Source organism: Panulirus ornatus, chromosome 63 (genome assembly GCF_036320965.1).
Source record: "Panulirus ornatus isolate Po-2019 chromosome 63, ASM3632096v1, whole genome shotgun sequence".
NCBI lineage: Eukaryota > Metazoa > Arthropoda > Malacostraca > Decapoda > Palinuridae > Panulirus > Panulirus ornatus.
The window spans coordinates 21,721,018-21,740,521 of NC_092286.1; the positions used below are offsets into that span (position 1 = coordinate 21,721,018).

Below are 19,504 nucleotides of genomic sequence, written 5' to 3' on the forward strand. Positions count from 1 at the left end.
CTCCTTGTTCCCTCCACCTCCGACACATATATCCTCTTGGTCAATCTTTCCTCACTCATCCTCTCCATGTGCCCAAACCACTTCAAAACACCCTCTTCTGCTCTCTCAACCACGCTCTTTTTATTTCCACACATCTCTCTTACCCTTACGTTACTCAAACATCTCATTTCCAGCACATCCATCCTCCTGCGCACAACTCTATCCATAGCCCACGCCTCGCAACCATACAACATTGTTGGAACCACTATTCCTTCAAACATACCCATTTTTGCTTTCCGAGATAATTTTCTCGACTTCCACACATTCTTCAAGGCCCCCAGGATTTTCGCCCCCTCCCCCACCCTATGATCCACTTCCGCCTCCATGGTTCCATCCGCTGCCAGATCCACTCCCAGATAACTAAAACACTTCACTTCCTCCAGTTTTTCTCCATTCAAACTCACCTCCCAATTGACTTGACCCTCAACCCTACTGTACCTAATAACCTTGCTCTTATTCACATTTACTCTTAACTTTCTTCTTCCACACACTTTTCCAAACTCAGTCACCAGCTTCTGCAGTTTCTCACATGAATCAGCCACCAGCGCTGTATCATCAGCGAACAACAACTGACTCACTTCCCAAGCTCTCTCATCCCCAACAGACTTCATACTTGCCCCTCTTTCCAAAACTCTTGCATTTACCTCCCTAACAAGCCCATCCATAAACAAATTAAACAACCATGGAGACATTACACACCCCTGCCGCAAACCTACATTCACTGAGAACCAATCACTTTCTTCTCTTCCTACATGTACACATGACTCATGGTGAGGTGCCTGAGGATTGGCGGAATGCGTGCATAGTGCCATTGTACAAAGGCAAAGGGGATAAGAGTGAGTGCTCAAATTACAGAGGTATAAGTTTGTTGAGTATTCCTGGTAAATTATATGGGAGGGTATTGATTGAGAGGGTGAAGGCATGTACAGAGCATCAGATTGGGAAAGAGCAGTGTGGTTTCAGAAGTGGTAGAGGATGTGTGGATCAGGTGTTTGCTTTGAAGAATGTATGTGAGAAATACTTAGAAAAGCAAATGGATTTGTATGTAGCATTTATGGATCTGGAGAAGGCATATGATAGAGTTGATAGAGATGCTCTGTGGAAGGTATTAAGAATATATGGTGTGGGAGGAAAGTTGTTAGAAGCAGTGAAAAGTTTTTATCGAGGATATATATATATATATATATATATATATATATATATATATATATATATATATTAATGATTGAGAGGGTGAAGGCATGTACAGAGCATCAGATTGGGGAAGAGCAGTGTGGTTTCAGAAGTGGTAGAGGATGTGTGGATCAGGTGTTTGCTTTGAAGAATGTATGTGAGAAATACTTAGAAAAGCAAATGGATTTGTATGTAGCATTTATGGATCTGGAGAAGGCATATGATAGAGTTGATAGAGATGCTCTGTGGAAGGTATTAAGAATATATGGTGTGGGAGGCAAGTTGTTAGAAGCAGTGAAAAGTTTTTATCGAGGATGTAAGGCATGTGTACGTGTAGGAAGAGAGGAAAGTGATTGGTTCTCAGTGAATGTAGGTTTGCGGCAGGGGTGTGTGATGTCTCCATGGTTGTTTAATTTGTTTATGGATGGGCTTGTTAGGGAGGTGAATGCAAGAGTTTTGGAAAGAGGGGCAAGTATGAAGTCTGTTGGGGATGAGAGAGCTTGGGAAGTGAGTCAGTTGTTGTTCGCTGATGATACAGCGCTGGTGGCTGATTCATGTGAGAAACTACAGAAGCTGGTGACTGAGTTTGGTAAAGTGTGTGAAAGAAGAAAGTTAAGAGTAAATGTGAATAAGAGCAAGGTTATTAGGTACAGTAGGGTTGAGGGTAAAGTCAATTGGGAGGTGAGTTTGAATGGAGAAAAACTGGAGGAAGTGAAGTGTTTTAGATATCTGGGAGTGGATCTGGCAGCGGATGGAACCATGGAAGCGGAAGTGGATCATAGGGTGGGGGAGGGGGCGAAAATTCTCAGAGCCTTGAAGAATGTGTGGAAGTCGAGAACATTATCTCGGAAAGCAAAAATGGGTATGTTTGAAGGAATAGTGGTTCCAACAATGTTGTATGGTTGCGAGGCGTGGGCTATGGATAGAGTTGTGCGCAGGAGGATGGATGTGCTGGAAATGAGATGTTTGAGGACAATATGTGGTGTGAGGTGGTTTGATCGAGTAAGTAACATAAGGGTAAGAGAGATGTGTGGAAATAAAAAGAGCGTGGTTGAGAGAGCAGAAGAGGGTGTATTGAAATGGTTCGGGCACATGGAGAGAATGAGTGAGGAAAGATTGACCAAGAGAATATATGTGTCGGAGGTGGAGGGAACGAGGAGAAGAGGGAGACCAAATTGGAGGTGGAAAGATGGAGTGAAAAAGATTTTGTGTGATCGGGGCCTGAACATGCAGGAGGGTGAAAGGAGGGCAAGGAATAGAGTGATTTGGAGCGATGTGGTATACCGGGGTTGACGTGCTGGCAGTAGATTGAATCAAGGCATGTGAAGCGTCTGGGGTAAACCATGGAAAGCTGTGTAGGTATGTATATTTGCGTGTGTGGACGTATGTATATACATGTGTATGGGGGTGGGTTGGGCCATTTCTTTCGTCTGTTTCCTTGCGCTACCTCGCAAACGCGGGAGACAGCGACAAAGCAAAAAAAAAATAAATATATATATATATATATTATCCCTGGGGATAGGGGTGAAAGAATACTTCCCACGCATTCCTCGCGTGTCGTAGAAGGCGACTAGAGGGGACGGGAGCGGGGGGCCAGAAACCCTCCCCTCCTTGTATTTTTTTTTTTTTTAACTTTCTAAAATGGGAAACAGAAGGAGTCATGCGGGGAGTGCTCATCCTCCTCGAAGGCTCAGACTTGGGTGTCTAAATGTGTGTGGATGTAACCAAGATGTGAAAAAAGGAGAGATAGGTAGTATGTTTGAGGAAAGGAACCTGGATGTTTTGGCTCTGAGTGAAACGAAGCTCAAGGGTAAAGGGGAAGAGTGGTTTGGGAATGTCTTGGGAGTAAAGTCAGGGGTTAGTGAGAGGACAAGAGCAAGGGAAGGAGTAGCAGTACTCCTGAAACAGGAGTTGTGGGAGTATGTGATAGAATGTAAGAAAGTAAATTCTCGATTAATATGGGTAAAACTGAAAGTTGATGGAGAGAGATGGGTGATTATTGGTGCATATGCACCTGGGCATGAGAAGAAAGATCATGAGAGGCAAGTGTTTTGGGAGCAGCTGAATGAGTGTGTTAGTGGTTTTGATGCACGAGACCGGGTTACAGTGATGGGTGATTTGAATGCAAAGGTGAGTAATGTGGCAGTTGAGGGAATACTTGGTATACATGGGGTGTTCAGTGTTGTAAATGGAAATGGTGAAGAGCTTGTAGATTTATGTGCTGAAAAAGGACTGGTGATTGGGAATACCTGGTTTAAAAAGCGAGATATACATAAGTATATGTACATATATGTACATATGTACATATGTATATATGTGTGTGTCTGGGTATGTGTATGTATATGTGTGTATATTGATATGTATATGTATGTATATGTGCGTTTGTGGGCATTTGTGAATATACATATACATGTATGTATTCCTGGGGATAGGGTATTCCTGGGGATGGGGGAGAGAGAGTGCTTCCCGTGTGTTCCCTGCGTGTCGTGGAGGGCGACTGGGGGGGAGGGGAGCGGGGGGCTGGAAATCCTCCCCTCTCGTTTTTTTTTTTTTTTTTTTTTTTTTTTCCCAAAAGATGGAACAGAGAAGGGGGCCAGGTGAGGATATTCCCTCAAAGGCCCAGTCCTTTTTTCTTAATGCTACCTCGCTATCGCGGGAAATGGCGAATAGTATGATAAAAAAAAAATACATAAGTATACGTATGTAAGTAGGAGAGATGGCCAGAGAGCGTTATTGGATTACGTGTTAATTGACAGGCGCGCGAAAGAGAGACTTTTGGATGTTAATGTGCTGAGAGGTGCAACTGGAGGGATGTCTGATCATTATCTTGTGGAGGCTAAGGTGAAGATTTGTATGGGTTTTCAGAAAAGAAGAGTGAATGTTGGGGTGAAGAGGGTGGTGAGAGTAAGTGAGCTTGGGAAGGAGACTTGTGTGAGGAAGTACCAGGAGAGACTGAGTACAGAATGGAAAAAGGTGAGAACAATGGAAGTAAGGGGAGTGGGGGAGGAATGGGATGTATTTAGGGAATCAGTGATGAATTGCGCAAAAGATGCTTGTGGCATGAGAAGAGTGGGAGGTGGGTTGATTAGAAAGGGTAGTGAGTGGTGGGATGAAGAAGTAAGATTATTAGTGAAAGAGAAGAGAGAGGCATTTGGACGATTTTTGCAGGGAAAAAATGCAATTGAGTGGGAGATGTATAAAAGAAAGAGACAGGAGGTCAAGAGAAAGGTGCAAGAGGTGAAAAAGAGGGCAAATGAGAGTTGGGGTGAGAGAGTATCATTAAATTTTAGGGAGAATAAAAAGATGTTCTGGAAGGAGGTAAATAAAGTGCATAAGACAAGGGAGCAAATGGGAACTTCAGTGAAGGGCGCAAATGGGGAGGTGATAACAAGTAGTGGTGATGTGAGACGGAGATGCAGTGAGTATTTTGAAGGTTTGTTGAATGTGTATGATGATAGAGTGGCAGATATAGGGTGTTTTGGTCGAGGTGATGTGCAAAGTGAAAGGGTTAGGGAAAATGATTTGGTAAACAGAGAAGAGGTAGTAAAAGCTTTGCGGAAGATGAAAGCCGGCAAGGCAGCAGGTTTGGATGGTATTGCAGTGGAATTTATTAAAAAAGGGGGTGACTGTATTATTGACTGGTTGGTAATGTTATTTAATGTATGTATGACTCATGGTGAGGTGCCTGAGGATTGGCAGAATGCGTGCATAGTGCCATTGTACAAAGGCTTTGTCACTGTCTCCTGCGTTTGCGAGGTAGCGCAAGGAAACAGATGAAAGAAATGGCCCAACCCACCCCCATACATGTGTATATACATACACGTCCACACACGCAAATATACATACCTACACAGCTTTCCATGGTTTACCTCAGACGCTTCACATGCCCTGATTCAATCCACTGACAGCACGTCAACCCCGGTATACTACATCGATCCAATTCACTCTATTCCTTGCCTTCCTTTCACCCTCCTGCATGTTCAGGCCCCGATCACACAAAATCTTTTTCACTCCATCTTTCCACCTCCAATTTGGTCTCCCACTTCTCCTCGTTCCCTCCACCTCTGACACATATATCCTCTTGGTCAATCTTTCCTCACTCATTCTCTGCATGTGCCCAAACCATTTCAAAACACCCTCTTCTGCTCTCTCAACCACGCTCTTTTTATTTCCACACATCTCTCTTACCCTTACGTTACTTACTCGATCAAACCACCTCACACCACACATTGTCCTCAAACATCTCATTTCCAGCACATCCATCCTCCCGCGCACAACTCTATCCATAGCCCACGCCTCGCAACCATACAACATTGTTGGAACCACTACTCCTTCAAACATACCCGTTTTGCTTTCCGTGATAATGTTCTCGACTTCCACACGTTCTTCAAGGCTCCCAGAATTTTCACCCCCTCCCCCACCCTATGATCCACTTCCGCTTCCATGGTTCCATCCGCTGCCAGATCCACTCCCAGATATCTAAAACACTTTACTTCCTCCAGTTTTTCTCCATTCAAACTTACCTCCCAATTGACTTGACCCTCAACCCTACTGTACCTAATTACCTTGCTCTTATTCACATTTACTCTTAACTTTCTTCTTTCACACACTTTACCAAACTCAGTCACCAGCTTCTGCAGTTTCTCACATGAATCAGCCACCAGCGCTGTATCATCGGCGAACAACAACTGACTCACTTCCCAAGCTCTCTAATCCACAACAGACTTCATACTTGCCCCTCTTTCCAAAACTCTTGCATTCACCTCCCTAACAACCCCATCCATAAACAAATTAAACAACCGTGGAGACATCACACACCCCTGCCGCAAACCTACATTCACTGAGAACCAATCACTTTCCTCTCTTCCTACACGTACACATGCCTTACATCCTCGATAAAAACTTTTCACTGCTTGTAACAACTTGCCTCTCACACCATATATTCTTAATACCTTCCACAGAGCATCTCTATCAACTCTATCATATGCCTTCTCCAGATCCATAAATGCTACATACAAATCCATTTGCTTTTCTAAGTGTTTCTCACATACATTCTTCAAAGTAAATACCTGATCCACACATCCTCTACCACTTCTGAAACCACACTGCTCTTCCCCAGTCTGATGCTCTGTACATGCCTTCACCCTCTCAGTCAATACCCTCCCATATAATTTACCAGGAATACTCAACAAACTTATACCTCTGAAATTTGAGCACTCACTCTTATCCCCTTTGCCTTTGTACAATGGCACTATGCACGCATTCCGCCAATCCTCAGGCACCTCACCATGAGTCATACATACATTAAATAACCTTACCAACCAGTCAATAATACAGTCACCCCCTTTTTTAATAAATTTCACTGCAATACCATCCAAACCTGCTGCCTTGCCGGCTTTCATCTTCCGCAAAGCTTTTACTACCTCTTCTCTATTTACCAAATCATTTTCCCTAACCCTCTCACTTTGCACACCACCTCGACCAAAACACCCTATATCTGCCACTCTATCATCAAACACATTCAACAAACCTTCAAAATACTCACTCCATCTCCTTCTCACATCACCACTACTTGTTATCACCTCCCCATAGCCTAGCGGTTAGCATGCCTGCCTCTTGCACATGGGTCCCGGGTTCGATCCTGGCTGTTGGAGGTTTGTATGTTATGTGAAGGTGCGCGTTCATATGCACTTTATTCGTATTCATATACCTCCGCCATTGTACAGTTAGGTTCGTTAAAACGCTATCAGCTGGCTATGTGCGTCCGTTCGGAAACAACCGGTATAGACCCCATTGCTCACCATTGTGAGACGAAGGGTATTCGAGTACTTAGTATTTCGAATAGTTGTTTCCTAGTATGCAGTCCCATAGCCTAGTGGTTAGCATGCCTGCCTCTTGCACAGGGGTCCCGGGTTCGATCCTGGCTATTGGAGGCTTGTATGTTCTATGAAGGTGCGCGTTCATATGCACTTTATTCGTATTCATATACCTCCGCGTTGTACAGTTAGGTTCGGTGAAACGCTATCAGCTGGCTATGTGCGTCTGTTCGGAAACAACCGGTATAGACCCCGTTGCTCACCATTGTGAGACGAAGGGCATTCGAGTACTTAGTATTTCGAATAGTTGTTTTCTATTATACAGTCCCATAGCCTATCGGTTAGCATGCCTGCCTCTTGCACAGGGGTCCCGGGTTCGATCCTGGCTGTTGGAGGTTTGTATGTTCTATGAAGGTGCGCATTCATATGCACTTTATTCGTATTCATATACCTCCGCGTTGTACAGTTAGGTTCGGTAAAACGCTATCAGCTGGCTATGTGCGTCTGTTCGGAAACAACCAGTATAGACTCGTGCTCACCATTGTGAGACGAAGGGTATTCGAGTACTTAGTATTTCGAATAGTTGTTTCCTATTATACAGTCCCATAGCCTAGCGGTTAGCATGCCTGCCTCTTGCACAGGGGTCCCGGGTTCGATCCTGGCTGTTGGAGGTTTGTATGTTCTATAAAGATGCGCGTTCATATTGCACTTTATTCGTATTCATATACCTCCGCGTTGTACAGTTAGGTTTGGTAAAACGCTATCAGCTGGCTATGTGCGTCTGTTCGGCAACAACCGGTATAGACCCCATTGCTCACCATTGTGAGACGAAGGGTATTCGAGTACTTAGTATTTCGAATAGTTGTTTCCTATTATACAGTCCCATAGCCTAGCAGTTAGCATGCCTGCCTCTTGCAGAGGGGTCCCGGGTTCTATCCTGGCTGTTTGAGGTTTGTATGTTCTATGAAGGTGCGCGTTCATATGCACTTTATTCGTATGCATTTATGTACCGCTTGAAGTCTCATTCAAAACAACATACAGGTGAGAGGCCATACAAATGCACAATATGCAAAAATCGATTCTTGCGGCTTGCATGCCTGAAAGTGCATTACAAAAAGCATTTAGAAGAAAAACCCTTTGAGCGCAGTGTATACAAGAAAAGAACCAGATGTTCATCGTATCTTTGTCGTCATAGAAAGCGGCGCACTAAGCACAGTCCAAAGGATTCAGGTATGTTGAACAAGACTGAAGGAAGATTCAAGAAAACTAAAGGAGAATCATTAAGACTGAAAGACAGAGAATGTCATCAGTGCTATGTGTGTAAAGAAAAAGGTATGACTTCCAGGAATTATTCTGGCCCTGCAGAAATTTGTCAAAAGGAAAAATCATACAAATGTCACCTTTGTGGAAAGAAATTACAAGGTTTTACACGACTAAGAAGTCATTTAAGGATACATACAGATGAGAAGCCTTATAAATGTTCACTGTGTGCCAAAGCATTCACTGAGTACTCTGGTCTTCAGAAACACAAAAAGGCGCTTTCTTGTGAAAACCCATACCAACGCAAAGTGTGTGAGCAAAGCTTAAAACTGCATACGCAAAGCCACAAGAGTGATCCCAGTTCTCGTCCAAATAAAGGTCAACGCAAGAAGTCTAGTAGAATGTTTCACTCCAATGCTTATGAGAACAGTTTTGTTAAGCGTAAAGATGTGAAGTTTAAATGCAGTGTTTGCAATAAAATGTTTGTGTGCTCATCGCACTTGAAGAGACATATAATGAAACATTCTGACGCTAAACCATATGTCTGCAAATTATGTAATAAAAGATTTAAATTGAAGGGGTGGCTAATTCGGCATTGTAAGTTTGTACACAAGAAAAGGTATGAAAACTCAGTCCGCATGGAATATGCTTGTGAGCACTGTGGAAAAGTTTTATCATATGATGATGCAGTTATTCACAAGAAATGTATAAGGTGCAGGAAATGTGGGGAAACGTTTTATTGCAGCCACATGTTTTATTGTCACACAGTTATATCCTGTCGAAATGAATTCCATTTGGAAGCAGCGGTTAGCAAGGATATTGAGAGTTCCAACACTTCTTTTAAGGCAAGGCACATGAAGAAGGATTTGGATGAATTTGAGGAAAGCTTGAACGGTGGCTCTTATGTTCTTCCATACAAATTTCAGAATCCTGTAGATGTTTTACAGAACTACATCATCTCAAACTCTTCATTGGATTTTAATGGTTCTCAAGTTTATATTGATACAGTTCCTAGTGTACGTAATTCTAGGGATTTTAATGACATGACATGCCACGATATAGGGGACTTTAACTGGCAGAATAAAACTGTTACGTCTGGTAAAAGTGACCTGGAATTAAGAAAAGGATGTATCTGGGACACTGTCTATATCACACCAGAAACTGTGTGTGCATGCATCGAGTGCAATGTTTGTGGTGAGACCTTTGACAATGAGACAGCATATACCTACCATAACATGCAGCATTTTCTTGCGCACAAAGGTCATCAGTGCCTCTTATGTGGCAACATAATTGCAGATATGATGAACTTTATAGATCATGCAACAAGCCACATAACCAGTGGTTAGTCGTGGTTTCTGGACTGTGTTCAAGACGCCAAACTCATTTTACAGTTTGTACTGTTGCATATATGATTACTTTGAGAAGAATATCTTTTTGAATGATACCCATACATATATATATGGATCTGTCAGCGGATGGAACCATGGAAGCGGAAGTGGATCATAGGGTGGGGGAGGGGGCGAAAATTTTGGGAGCCTTGAAAAATGTGTGGAAGTCGAGAACATTATCCCGGAAAGCAAAAATGGGTATGTTTGAAGGAATAGTGGTTCCAACAATGTTGTATGGTTGCGAGGCGTGGGCTATGGATAGAGTTGTTCGCAGGAGGATGGATGTGCTGGAAGTGAGATGTTTGAGGACAATGTGTGGTGTGAGGTGGTTTGATCGAGTAAGTAACGTAAGGGTAAGAGAGATGTGTGGAAATAAAAAGAGCGTGGTTGAGAGAGCAGAAGAGGGTGTTTTGAAATGGTTTGGGCACATGGAGAGAATGAGTGAGGAAAGATTGACCAAGAGGATATATGTGTCGGAGGTGGAGGGAACGAGGAGAAGAGGGAGACCGAATTGGAGGTGGAAAGATGGAGTGAAAAGGATTTTGTGTGATCGGGGCCTGAAAATGCAGGAGGGTGAAAGGAGGGCAAGGAATAGAGTGAATTGGAGCGATGTGGTATACCGGGGTTGACGTGCTGTCAGTGGATTGAATCAGGGCATGTGAAGCGTCCGGGGTAAACCATGGAAAGCTGTGTAGGTATGTATATTTGCGTGTGTGGACGTGTGTATGTACATGTGTATGGGGGGGGTTGGGCCATTTCTTTCGTCTGTTTCCTTGCGCTACCTCGCAAACGCGGGAGACAGCGACGAGGTATAAAAAAAAAAAAAAAAAATATATATATATGTGTGGAAGAAGAAAGTTAAGAGTAAATGTGAATAAGAGCAAGGTTATTAGGTACAGTAGGGTTGAGGGTCAAGTCAATTGGGAGGTGAGTTTGAATGGAGAAAAACTGGAGGAAGTGAAGTGTTTTAGATATCTGGGAGTGGATCTGGCAGCGGATGGAACCATGGAAGCGGAAGTGGATCATAGGGTGGGGGAGGGGGCGAAAATCCTGGGAGCCTTGAAGAATGTGTGGAAGTCGAGAACATTATCTCGGAAAGCAAAAATGGCTATGTTTGAAGGAATAGTGGTTCCAACAATGTTGTATGGTTGCGAGGCGTGGGCTATGGATAGAGTTGTGCGCAGGAGGATGGATGTGCTGGAAATGAGATGTTTGAGGACAATGTGTGGTGTGAGGTGGTTTGATCGAGTGAGTAACGTAAGGGTAAGAGAGATGTGTGGAAATAAAAAGAGCGTGGTTGAGAGAGCAGAAGAGGGTGTTTTGAAGTGGTTTGGGCACATGGAGAGGATGAGTGAGGAAAGATTGACCAAGAGGATATATGTGTCGGAGGTGGAGGGAACAAGGAGAAGAGGGAGACCAAATTGGAGGTGGAAAGATGGAGTGAAAAAGATTTTGTGTGATCGGGGCCTGAACATGCAGGAGGGTGAAAGGAGGGCAAGGAATAGAGTGAATTGGAGCGATGTGGTATACCGGGGTTGACGTGCTGTCAGTGGATTGAAGCAGGGCATGTGAAGCGTCTGGGGTAAACCATGGAAAGCTGTGTAGGTATGTATATTTGCGTGTGTGGACGTATGTATATACATGTGTATGGGGGGGGGTTGGGCCATTTCTTTCGTCTGTTTCCTTGCGCTACCTCGCAAACGCGGGAGACAGCGACAAAGTATAAAAAAAAAAAAAAAAAAATATATATATATATATATATATATATATCTTGGGGATAGGGGATTAAGAATACTTCCCACGTATTCCCTGCGTGTCGTAGAAGGCAACTAAAAGGGGAGGGAGCGGGGGGCTGGAAATCCTCCCCTCTCTTTTTTTTTTAATTTTCCAGAGAAAGGAAGAGAGGGGGCCAGGTGAGGATGTTCCAAAAAAGGCCCAGTCCTCTGTTCTTAACGCTACCTCGCTAATGCGGGAAATGGCGAATAGTTTAAAAGAAAGAAAGATATATATATATATATATATATATATATATATATATATATATATATTTTTTTTTTTTTTTTTTTTTTTTATACTTTGTCGCTGTCTCCCGCGTTTGCGAGGTAGCGCAAGGAAACAGACGAAAGAAATGGCCCCCCCCCCATACACATGTACATACACACGTCCACACACGCAAATATACATACCTACACAGCTTTCCATGGTTTACCCCAGACGCTTCACATGCCTTGCTTCAATCCACTGACAGCACGTCAACCCCTGTATACCACATGACTCCAATTCACTCTATTTCTTGCCCTCCTTTCACCCTCCTGCATGTTCAGGCCCCGATCACACAAAATCTTTTTCACTCCATCTTTCCACCTCCAATTTGGTCTCCCTCTTCTCCTCGTTCCCTCCACCTCCGACACATATATCCTCTTGGTCAATCTCTCCTCACTCATTCTCTCCATGTGCCCAAACCATTTCAAAACACCCTCTTCTGCTCTCTCAACCACGCTCTTTTTATTTCCACACATCTCTCTTACCCTTACGTTACTTACTCGATCAAACCACCTCACACCACACATTGTCCTCAAACATCTCATTTCCAGCACATCCATCCTCCTGCGCACATCTCTATCCATAGCCCACGCCACGCAACCATACAACATTGTTGGAACCACTATTCCCTCAAACATACCCATTTTTGCTTTCCGAGATAATGTTCTCGACTTCCACACATTTTTCAAGGCTCCCAAAATTTTCGCCCCCTCCCCCACCCTATGATCCACTTCCGCTTCCATGGTTCCATCCGCTGACAGATCCACTCCCAGATATCTAAAACACTTCACTTCCTCCAGTTTTTCTCCATTCAAACTCACCTCCCAATTGACTTGACCCTCACCCCTACTGTACCTAATAACCTTGCTCTTATTCACATTTACTCTCAACTTTCTTCTTCCACACACTTTACCAAACTCAGTCACCAGCTTCTGCAGTTTCTCACATGAATCAGCCACCAGCGCTGTATCATCAGCGAACAACAACTGACTCACTTCCCAAGCTCTCTCATCCCCAACAGACTTCATACTTGCCCCTCTTTCCAGGACTCTTGCATTTACCTCCCTTACAACCCCATCCATAAACAAATTAAACAACCATGGAGACATCACACACCCCTGGCGCAAACCTACATTCACTGAGAACCAATCACTTTCCTCTCTTCCTACACGTACACATGCCTTACATCCTCGATAAAAACTTTTCACTGCTTCTAACAACTTGCCTCCCACACCATATATTCTTAATACCTTCCACAGAGCATCTCTATCAACTCTATCAATTGCCTTCTCCAGATCCATAAATGCTACATACAAATCCATTTGCTTTTCTAAGTATTTATATAAGTATATATATATATATATATATATATATATATATATATATATATATATATATTTTTTTTTTTTCTTCTTTTTTCCTTTGTTGCTGTCTCCCACGTTTGCGAGGTAGCGCAAGGAAACAGACGAAAGAAATGGCCCAACCCACCCCCATACACATGCCTTGATTCAATCCACTGACAGCACGTCAACCCCGGTATACCACATCGCTCCAATTCACTCTATTCTTTGCCCTCCTTTCACTCTCCTGCATGTTCAGGCCCCGATCACACAAAATCTTTTTCACTCCATCTTTCCACCTCCAATTTGGTCTCCCACTTCTCCTCGTTCCTCCACCTCCGACACATATATCCTCTTGGTCAATCTTTCCTCACTCATTCTCTCCATGTGCCCAAACCATTTCAAAACACCCTCTTCTGCTCTCTCAACCACGCTCTTTTTATTTCCACACATCTCTCTTACCCTTACGTTACTTACTCAATCAAACCACCTCACACCACACATTATCCTCAAACATCTCATTTCCAGCACATCCATCCTCCTGCGCACAACTCTATCCATAGCCCACGCCTCACAACCATACAACATTGTTGGAACCACTATTCCTTCAAACATAGCCATTTTTGCTTTCCGAGATAATGTTCTCGACTTCCACACATTCTTCAAGGCTCCCAGGATTTTCGCCCCCTCCCCCACCCTATGATCCACTTCCGCTTCCATGGTTCCATCCGCTGCCAGATCCACTCCCAGATATATAAAACACTTTAGTTCCTCCAGTTTTTCTCCATTCAAACTTACCTCCCAATTGACTTGACCCTTAACCCTACTGTACCTAATAACCTTGCTCTTATTCACATTTACTCTTAACTTTCTTCTTTCACACACTTTACCAAACTCAGTCACCAGCTTCTGCAGTTTCTCACATGAATCAGCCACCAGTGCTGTATCATCAGCGAACAACAACTGACACTTCCCAAGCTCTCTCATCCAAACAAACTGCATACTTGCCGCTCTTTCCAAAACTGTTGCATTCACCTCCCTCACAACTCCAACCTTAAACAGATTAAACAACTGTGGAGACATTACACACCCCTGCCGCAAACCTACATTCACTGAGAACCAATCACTTTCCTCTCTTCCTACTTGTACACATGCCTTACATCCTCGATAAAAACTTTTCACTGCTTCTAACAACTTGCCTCCTACACCATATATTCTTAGTACCTTCCACAGAGCATCTCTATGAACTCTATCATATGCCCTCTCCAGATCCATAAATGCTACATACAAATCCATTTGCTTTTCTAAGTATTTCTCACATACATTCTTCAAAGCAAACACCTGATCCACACATCCTCTACCACATCTGAAACCACACAGGTCTTCCCCAATCTGATGCTCTGTACATGCCTTCACCCTCTCAATCAATACCCTCCCATATAATTTCCCAGGAATACTCAAGAAACTTATACCTCTGTAATTTGAGGACTCACTCTTATCCCCTTTGCCTTTGTACAATGGCATTATGTAAGCATTCCGCCAGTCCTCAGGCACCTCACCATGAGTCTTACATACATGAAATATCCTTACCAGCCAGTCAACAGTACAGTCACCCCTATGTTAATAAATTCCTCTGCAATACCATGCAAACCCGCTGCCTTGCCAGATTTCATCTTCCGCAAAGCTTTTACTACCTCTTCTCTGTTTACCAAATCATTCCCCCTAACCCTCTCACTTTGCACACCACCTTGACCAAAACACCTTATATCTGCCACTCTGTCATCAAACACATTTAAGAAACCTTCAAAATACTCACTCTATCTCCTTCTCACATCACCACTGCTTGTTATCTTCTCCCCATTAGCCCCCTTCACTGATGTTCCCATTTGTTCCCTTGTCTTACGCACTTTATTTTCCTCTTTCCAAAACGTCTTTTCATTTTCCTTAGAATTTAGTGATACTCTCTCACCCCATATCTCATTTACCCTCTTTTTCGCTTCTTCCACCTTTCCCTTGACCTCCTGCCTCTTTCTTTTATACATCTCCCAGTCGTTTGCATTATTTCCATGCAAAAATCGTCCAAATGCCTCTCTCTTCTCTTTCGCTAATAATCTTACTTCTTCATCCCACCACTCAGTACCCTTTCTAATCTGCCCACCTCCCATGCTTCTCATTCCACAAGCATCTTTTGCGCAAGCCATCACTGCTTCCATAAATACATCCCATTTCTCCCCCACTCCCCTTACATCCTTTGTCCTCACCTTTTTCCATTCTGTACTCAGTCTCTCCTGGTACATCCTCACACAAGTCTCCTTCCCAAGCTCACTTACTCTCACCACTCTCTTCACCTCAACATTCTCTCTTCTTTTCTGAAAACCTCTACAAATCTTCACCTTTGCCTCTACAAGATAATGATCAGACATCCCTCCAGTTGCACCTCTGAGCACATTAACATCCAAAAGTCTCTCTTTCGTGCCTATCAATTAATATGTGATCCAATAACGCTCTCTGTCCATCTCTCCTACTTACATACGTATATTTATTTTTATCTCTCTTTTTAAACCAGGTATTCTCAATCTCCAGTCCTTTTTCAGCACATAATTCTACAAGCTCTTCACCATTTCTACTTACAACACTGAACACCCCATGTACATCAATTATTCCCTCAACTGCCACATTTCTCACTATATATATATATATATATATATATATATATATATATATATATATATATATATATATATATATATATTTTTTTTTTTTTTTTTTTGCTTTGTCGCTGTCTCCCGCGTCTGGAGGTAGCGCAAGGAAACAGACGAAAGAAATGGCCCAACCCACCCCCATACACATGTATATACATACGTCCACACACGCAAATATACATACCTACACAGCTTTCCATGGTTTACCCCAGACGCTTCACATGCCCTGATTCAATCCACTGACAGCACGTCAACCCCGGTATACCACATCGATCCAATTCACTCTATTCCTTTGCCCTCCTTTCACCCTCCTGCATGTTCAGGCCCCGATCACACAAAATCTTTTTCACTCCATCTTTCCACCTCCAATTTGGTCTACCACTTCTCCTCGTTCCCTCCACCTCTGACATATATATTATCTTGGTCAATCTGTTCTCACTCAATCTCTCCAAGTGACCAAACCATTTCAAAACACCCTCTTCTGTTCTCTCAACCGCACTCTTTTTATTACCACACATCTCTCTTACCCTATTATTACTTACTTGATCAAACCACCTTGCACCACATATTGTCCTCAAACATCTAATTTCCAGTACATCCACCCTTCTGCGCACAACTCTATGCATATCCTATGCCTCGCAACCATATAACATTGTTGGAACCACTATTCCTTCAAACATACCCATTTTTGCTTTCTGAGATAATGTTTTCGCCTTCCACACATTTTTCAACTCTCCCAGAACTTTTACCTCTTCCCCCAGCCTGTGACTCACTCCTGCTTCCATGGTTCCAACTGCTGGCAAATCCACTTCCAGATATAGTGCAAATGACTGGGAGACGTATAAAAGAAAGTGGCAAGAGGTCAAGAGAAAGCAGCAGGAGTTGCCAAAGAGGGCAGATGAGATTGGGGTGAGAGAGTTTTATTGAATTTTAGGAAGAATAAAAAGATGTTTTGGAAGAGGTGTAATACAAGAGAACAAATGGGAACATCGGTGAAAGGGGCAAGTGGGGAAGTGATAACAGATAGTGATGGAGTGAGTATTTTGAAGGGTTCTTCAATGTGTTTGATGATAGAGTGGCAGATGTAGGGTGTTTTGGTTGGGGCGGTGTACGCAGTGAGAGGGTCTAGGAGAATGATTTGGCGACGAGAGAAGAGGTAGTGAAAGTTTTGTGGAAGATGAAATCTGGCAAGGTGACAAGTTGGATGGCATTGCTTTGGAGTATATTAAAAATGGGGGTGACTGTATTGTTCATTGGTTGGTGAGGATATTCAGTGTATGTATGGACCATGGTGAAGTGCCTGAGGATTGATGGAATTCATGCATAGTGCCATTGTACAATGGCAAAGGGTATACAGGTGAGGCATAAGTTTGTTGAGTATTCCTGGGAAATTATATGGGAGGGTATTATTGAGAGGCTGAAGGCATGTACAGAGCATCAGATTGGGGAAGAGTAGTGTGGTTTCCGAAATGGTAGAGGATGTGTGGATCAGGTGTTTGCTTTGAAGAATGTATTCGAGAAACACTTAGAAAAACAAATGGATTTGTATGTACCATTTGTGGATCTGGGGAAGGCATATGATAGGGTTGAAAGAGATGCTTTGTGGAACGTTTTAAGAGTATATGTTGTGGGAGGTAAGTTGCTAGAAGCAGTAAAAACTTTTTACCAAGGGTGTAAGGCATGTGTCTGAGTAGGAAGAGAGGAGAGTGATCGGTTCCTAGTGAATGTTGGGATATGGCAGGGGTGTGTGATTCCCCCATGGTTGTTTAATTTGTTTGTGGATGTGGTGGTTAGAGAGGTAAATGCAATAGTTTTGGAAAGAGGGGCGAGTATGCAATCTGTTGAGGATGAGATGGCCTCAGAAGTGAGTCAGTTGTTGTTCGCCGATGATACAGCTCTGGTGGCTGATTCATGTGAGAAACTGCAGAGGGTGGCAACTGAGTTTGGAAAAGTCTGTGAAAGGAGAAAGTTGAGAGTGAATGTGAATAAGAGCTAGGTTATTAGGTTCAGTAGGGTTGTGGGACAAGTTAATTGGTATGTAAGTTTAAATGATAAAAGATTGGAGGAAGTGAAGTGTTTTAAACGCCTGGGAGTGGACTTAGCAGTAAATGGAACCATGGAAGTGAGTCACAGGGTTGGGGACGGGGTGAAGGTTCTGGAGGCGATGAAGAATGTGTGGAAGGAGAGAATGTTATCTTGGAGAGCTTAAATGGGTATGTTTGAAGGAATAGTAGTTCCAACAATGTTATGTGGTTGCGAGACATGGGCTATAGATAGGGTTGTACGGAGGAGGGTGGATGTGTTGGAAATGAAATGCTTGAGGACAATATGTGGTGTGAGGTGGTTTGATCGAGTAAGCAATGAGAGGGTAATAGAGAGCGTGTGTTGAAATGGTTTGGACATATGGACAGAATGAATGAGGAAAGAGGATATATGTGTCTGAGGTGGAGGGAACAAGGAGAAATGGGAGACAAAATTGGAGGTGGAAGGATAGAGTGAAGAGGATTTTGAGCGATTGGAGCCTAAACATACAGGAGAGCGAGAGGTGTGTATGGAATAGAGTGAATTGTTACGATGTCGTATACCAGGGTCAACGTGCATTCAATGGACTGAACCAGGGTATGTGAAGTGTCTTGGGTAAACCATGGTAAGGTGTATGAGGCCTGGATGTGGATATGGAGCTTTTTTCTGTGTGGCAGGGTAGGAACAGGAATGGATGAAAGCAAGCAAGTATAAATATGTACCTGTTTATATATGTATATGTCAATTGGGAGGTAAGTTTGAATGGGGAAAAACTGGAGGAAGTGAAGTGTTTTAGATATCTGGGAGTGAATTTGGCAGTGGATGGAACCTGGAAGTGAATCATAGGGTGGGGGAGGGGGTGAAAGTTCTGGGAGCGTTGAAAAATGTGCTGACGTCGAGAAAGTTATATTGGAAAGCAAAAATGGATATGTTTGAAAGAATAGTGGTTCCAACAATGTTATATGGTTGCGAGGCATGGGCTATAGATAGAGTTGTGCGCAGGAGGGTGGATGTGCTAGAAATGAGATGTTTAAAGACAATATGTGGTGTGAGGTGGTTTGATCGAGTAAGTAATGAAAGGGTAAGAGAGATGTGTGGTAATAAAAAGAGTGTGGTTGAGAGAGCAGAAGAAGGTGTATTGAAATGGTTAGGTCACATGGAGATAATGAGTGAGGAAAGATTGACCAAGAGGATATATGTGTCAGAGGTGGAGGGAACAAGGAGAAGTGGGAGACCAAATTGGAAGTGGAAAGATGGAGTGAAAAAGATTTTGAGTGGTTGGGGCCTGAGCATACAGGCGGGTGAAAAGCATGCAAGGAATAGAGTGAATTGGAACGATGTGGTATACTGGGGTCGACGTGCTGTCAGTGGAATGAACCAGGGCATGTGAAGCGTCTGGGGTAAACCATGGAAAGTTCTGTGGGGCCTGGATGTGGAAAGGGAGCCATTGTTTCGGTGCATTATACATGACAGCTAGAGACTGAGTGTGAACGAATGTGGCCTTTGTTGTCTTTTCCTACCTCGCGTTCCAATGGGGGAGGGGGTTGTCATTTCATGTGTGGCGGGGTGGTGACGAGAATGAATAAGTGCAGACAGTATGAATTATGTATATGTATATATATGTATATGTCTGTGTGTGTATATATGTATACGTTGAGATGAATAGGTATGTATATGTGCGTGTGTGCACGTGTATGTATATACATGTGTATGTGGGTAGG

General features: G+C 43.2%; 2 protein-coding genes across 2 annotated transcripts in view; one reads left to right on the top strand and one right to left on the bottom strand.

Moving 5' to 3' along the window:
* The window catches only part of Yeti (yeti), a 361,198-nt gene that overhangs the window by 155,415 nt on the left and 186,279 nt on the right, over positions 1 to 19,504 (bottom strand). The gene's annotated exons all lie outside the window — the stretch shown is intronic.
* LOC139745907 (uncharacterized) lies at positions 7,825 to 9,634 on the top strand. Its single transcript, XM_071656575.1, has one exon. It carries the CDS (start codon positions 7,985 to 7,987, stop codon positions 9,632 to 9,634), a length of 1,650 nt encoding a protein of 549 aa, XP_071512676.1. The 5' UTR covers positions 7,825 to 7,984.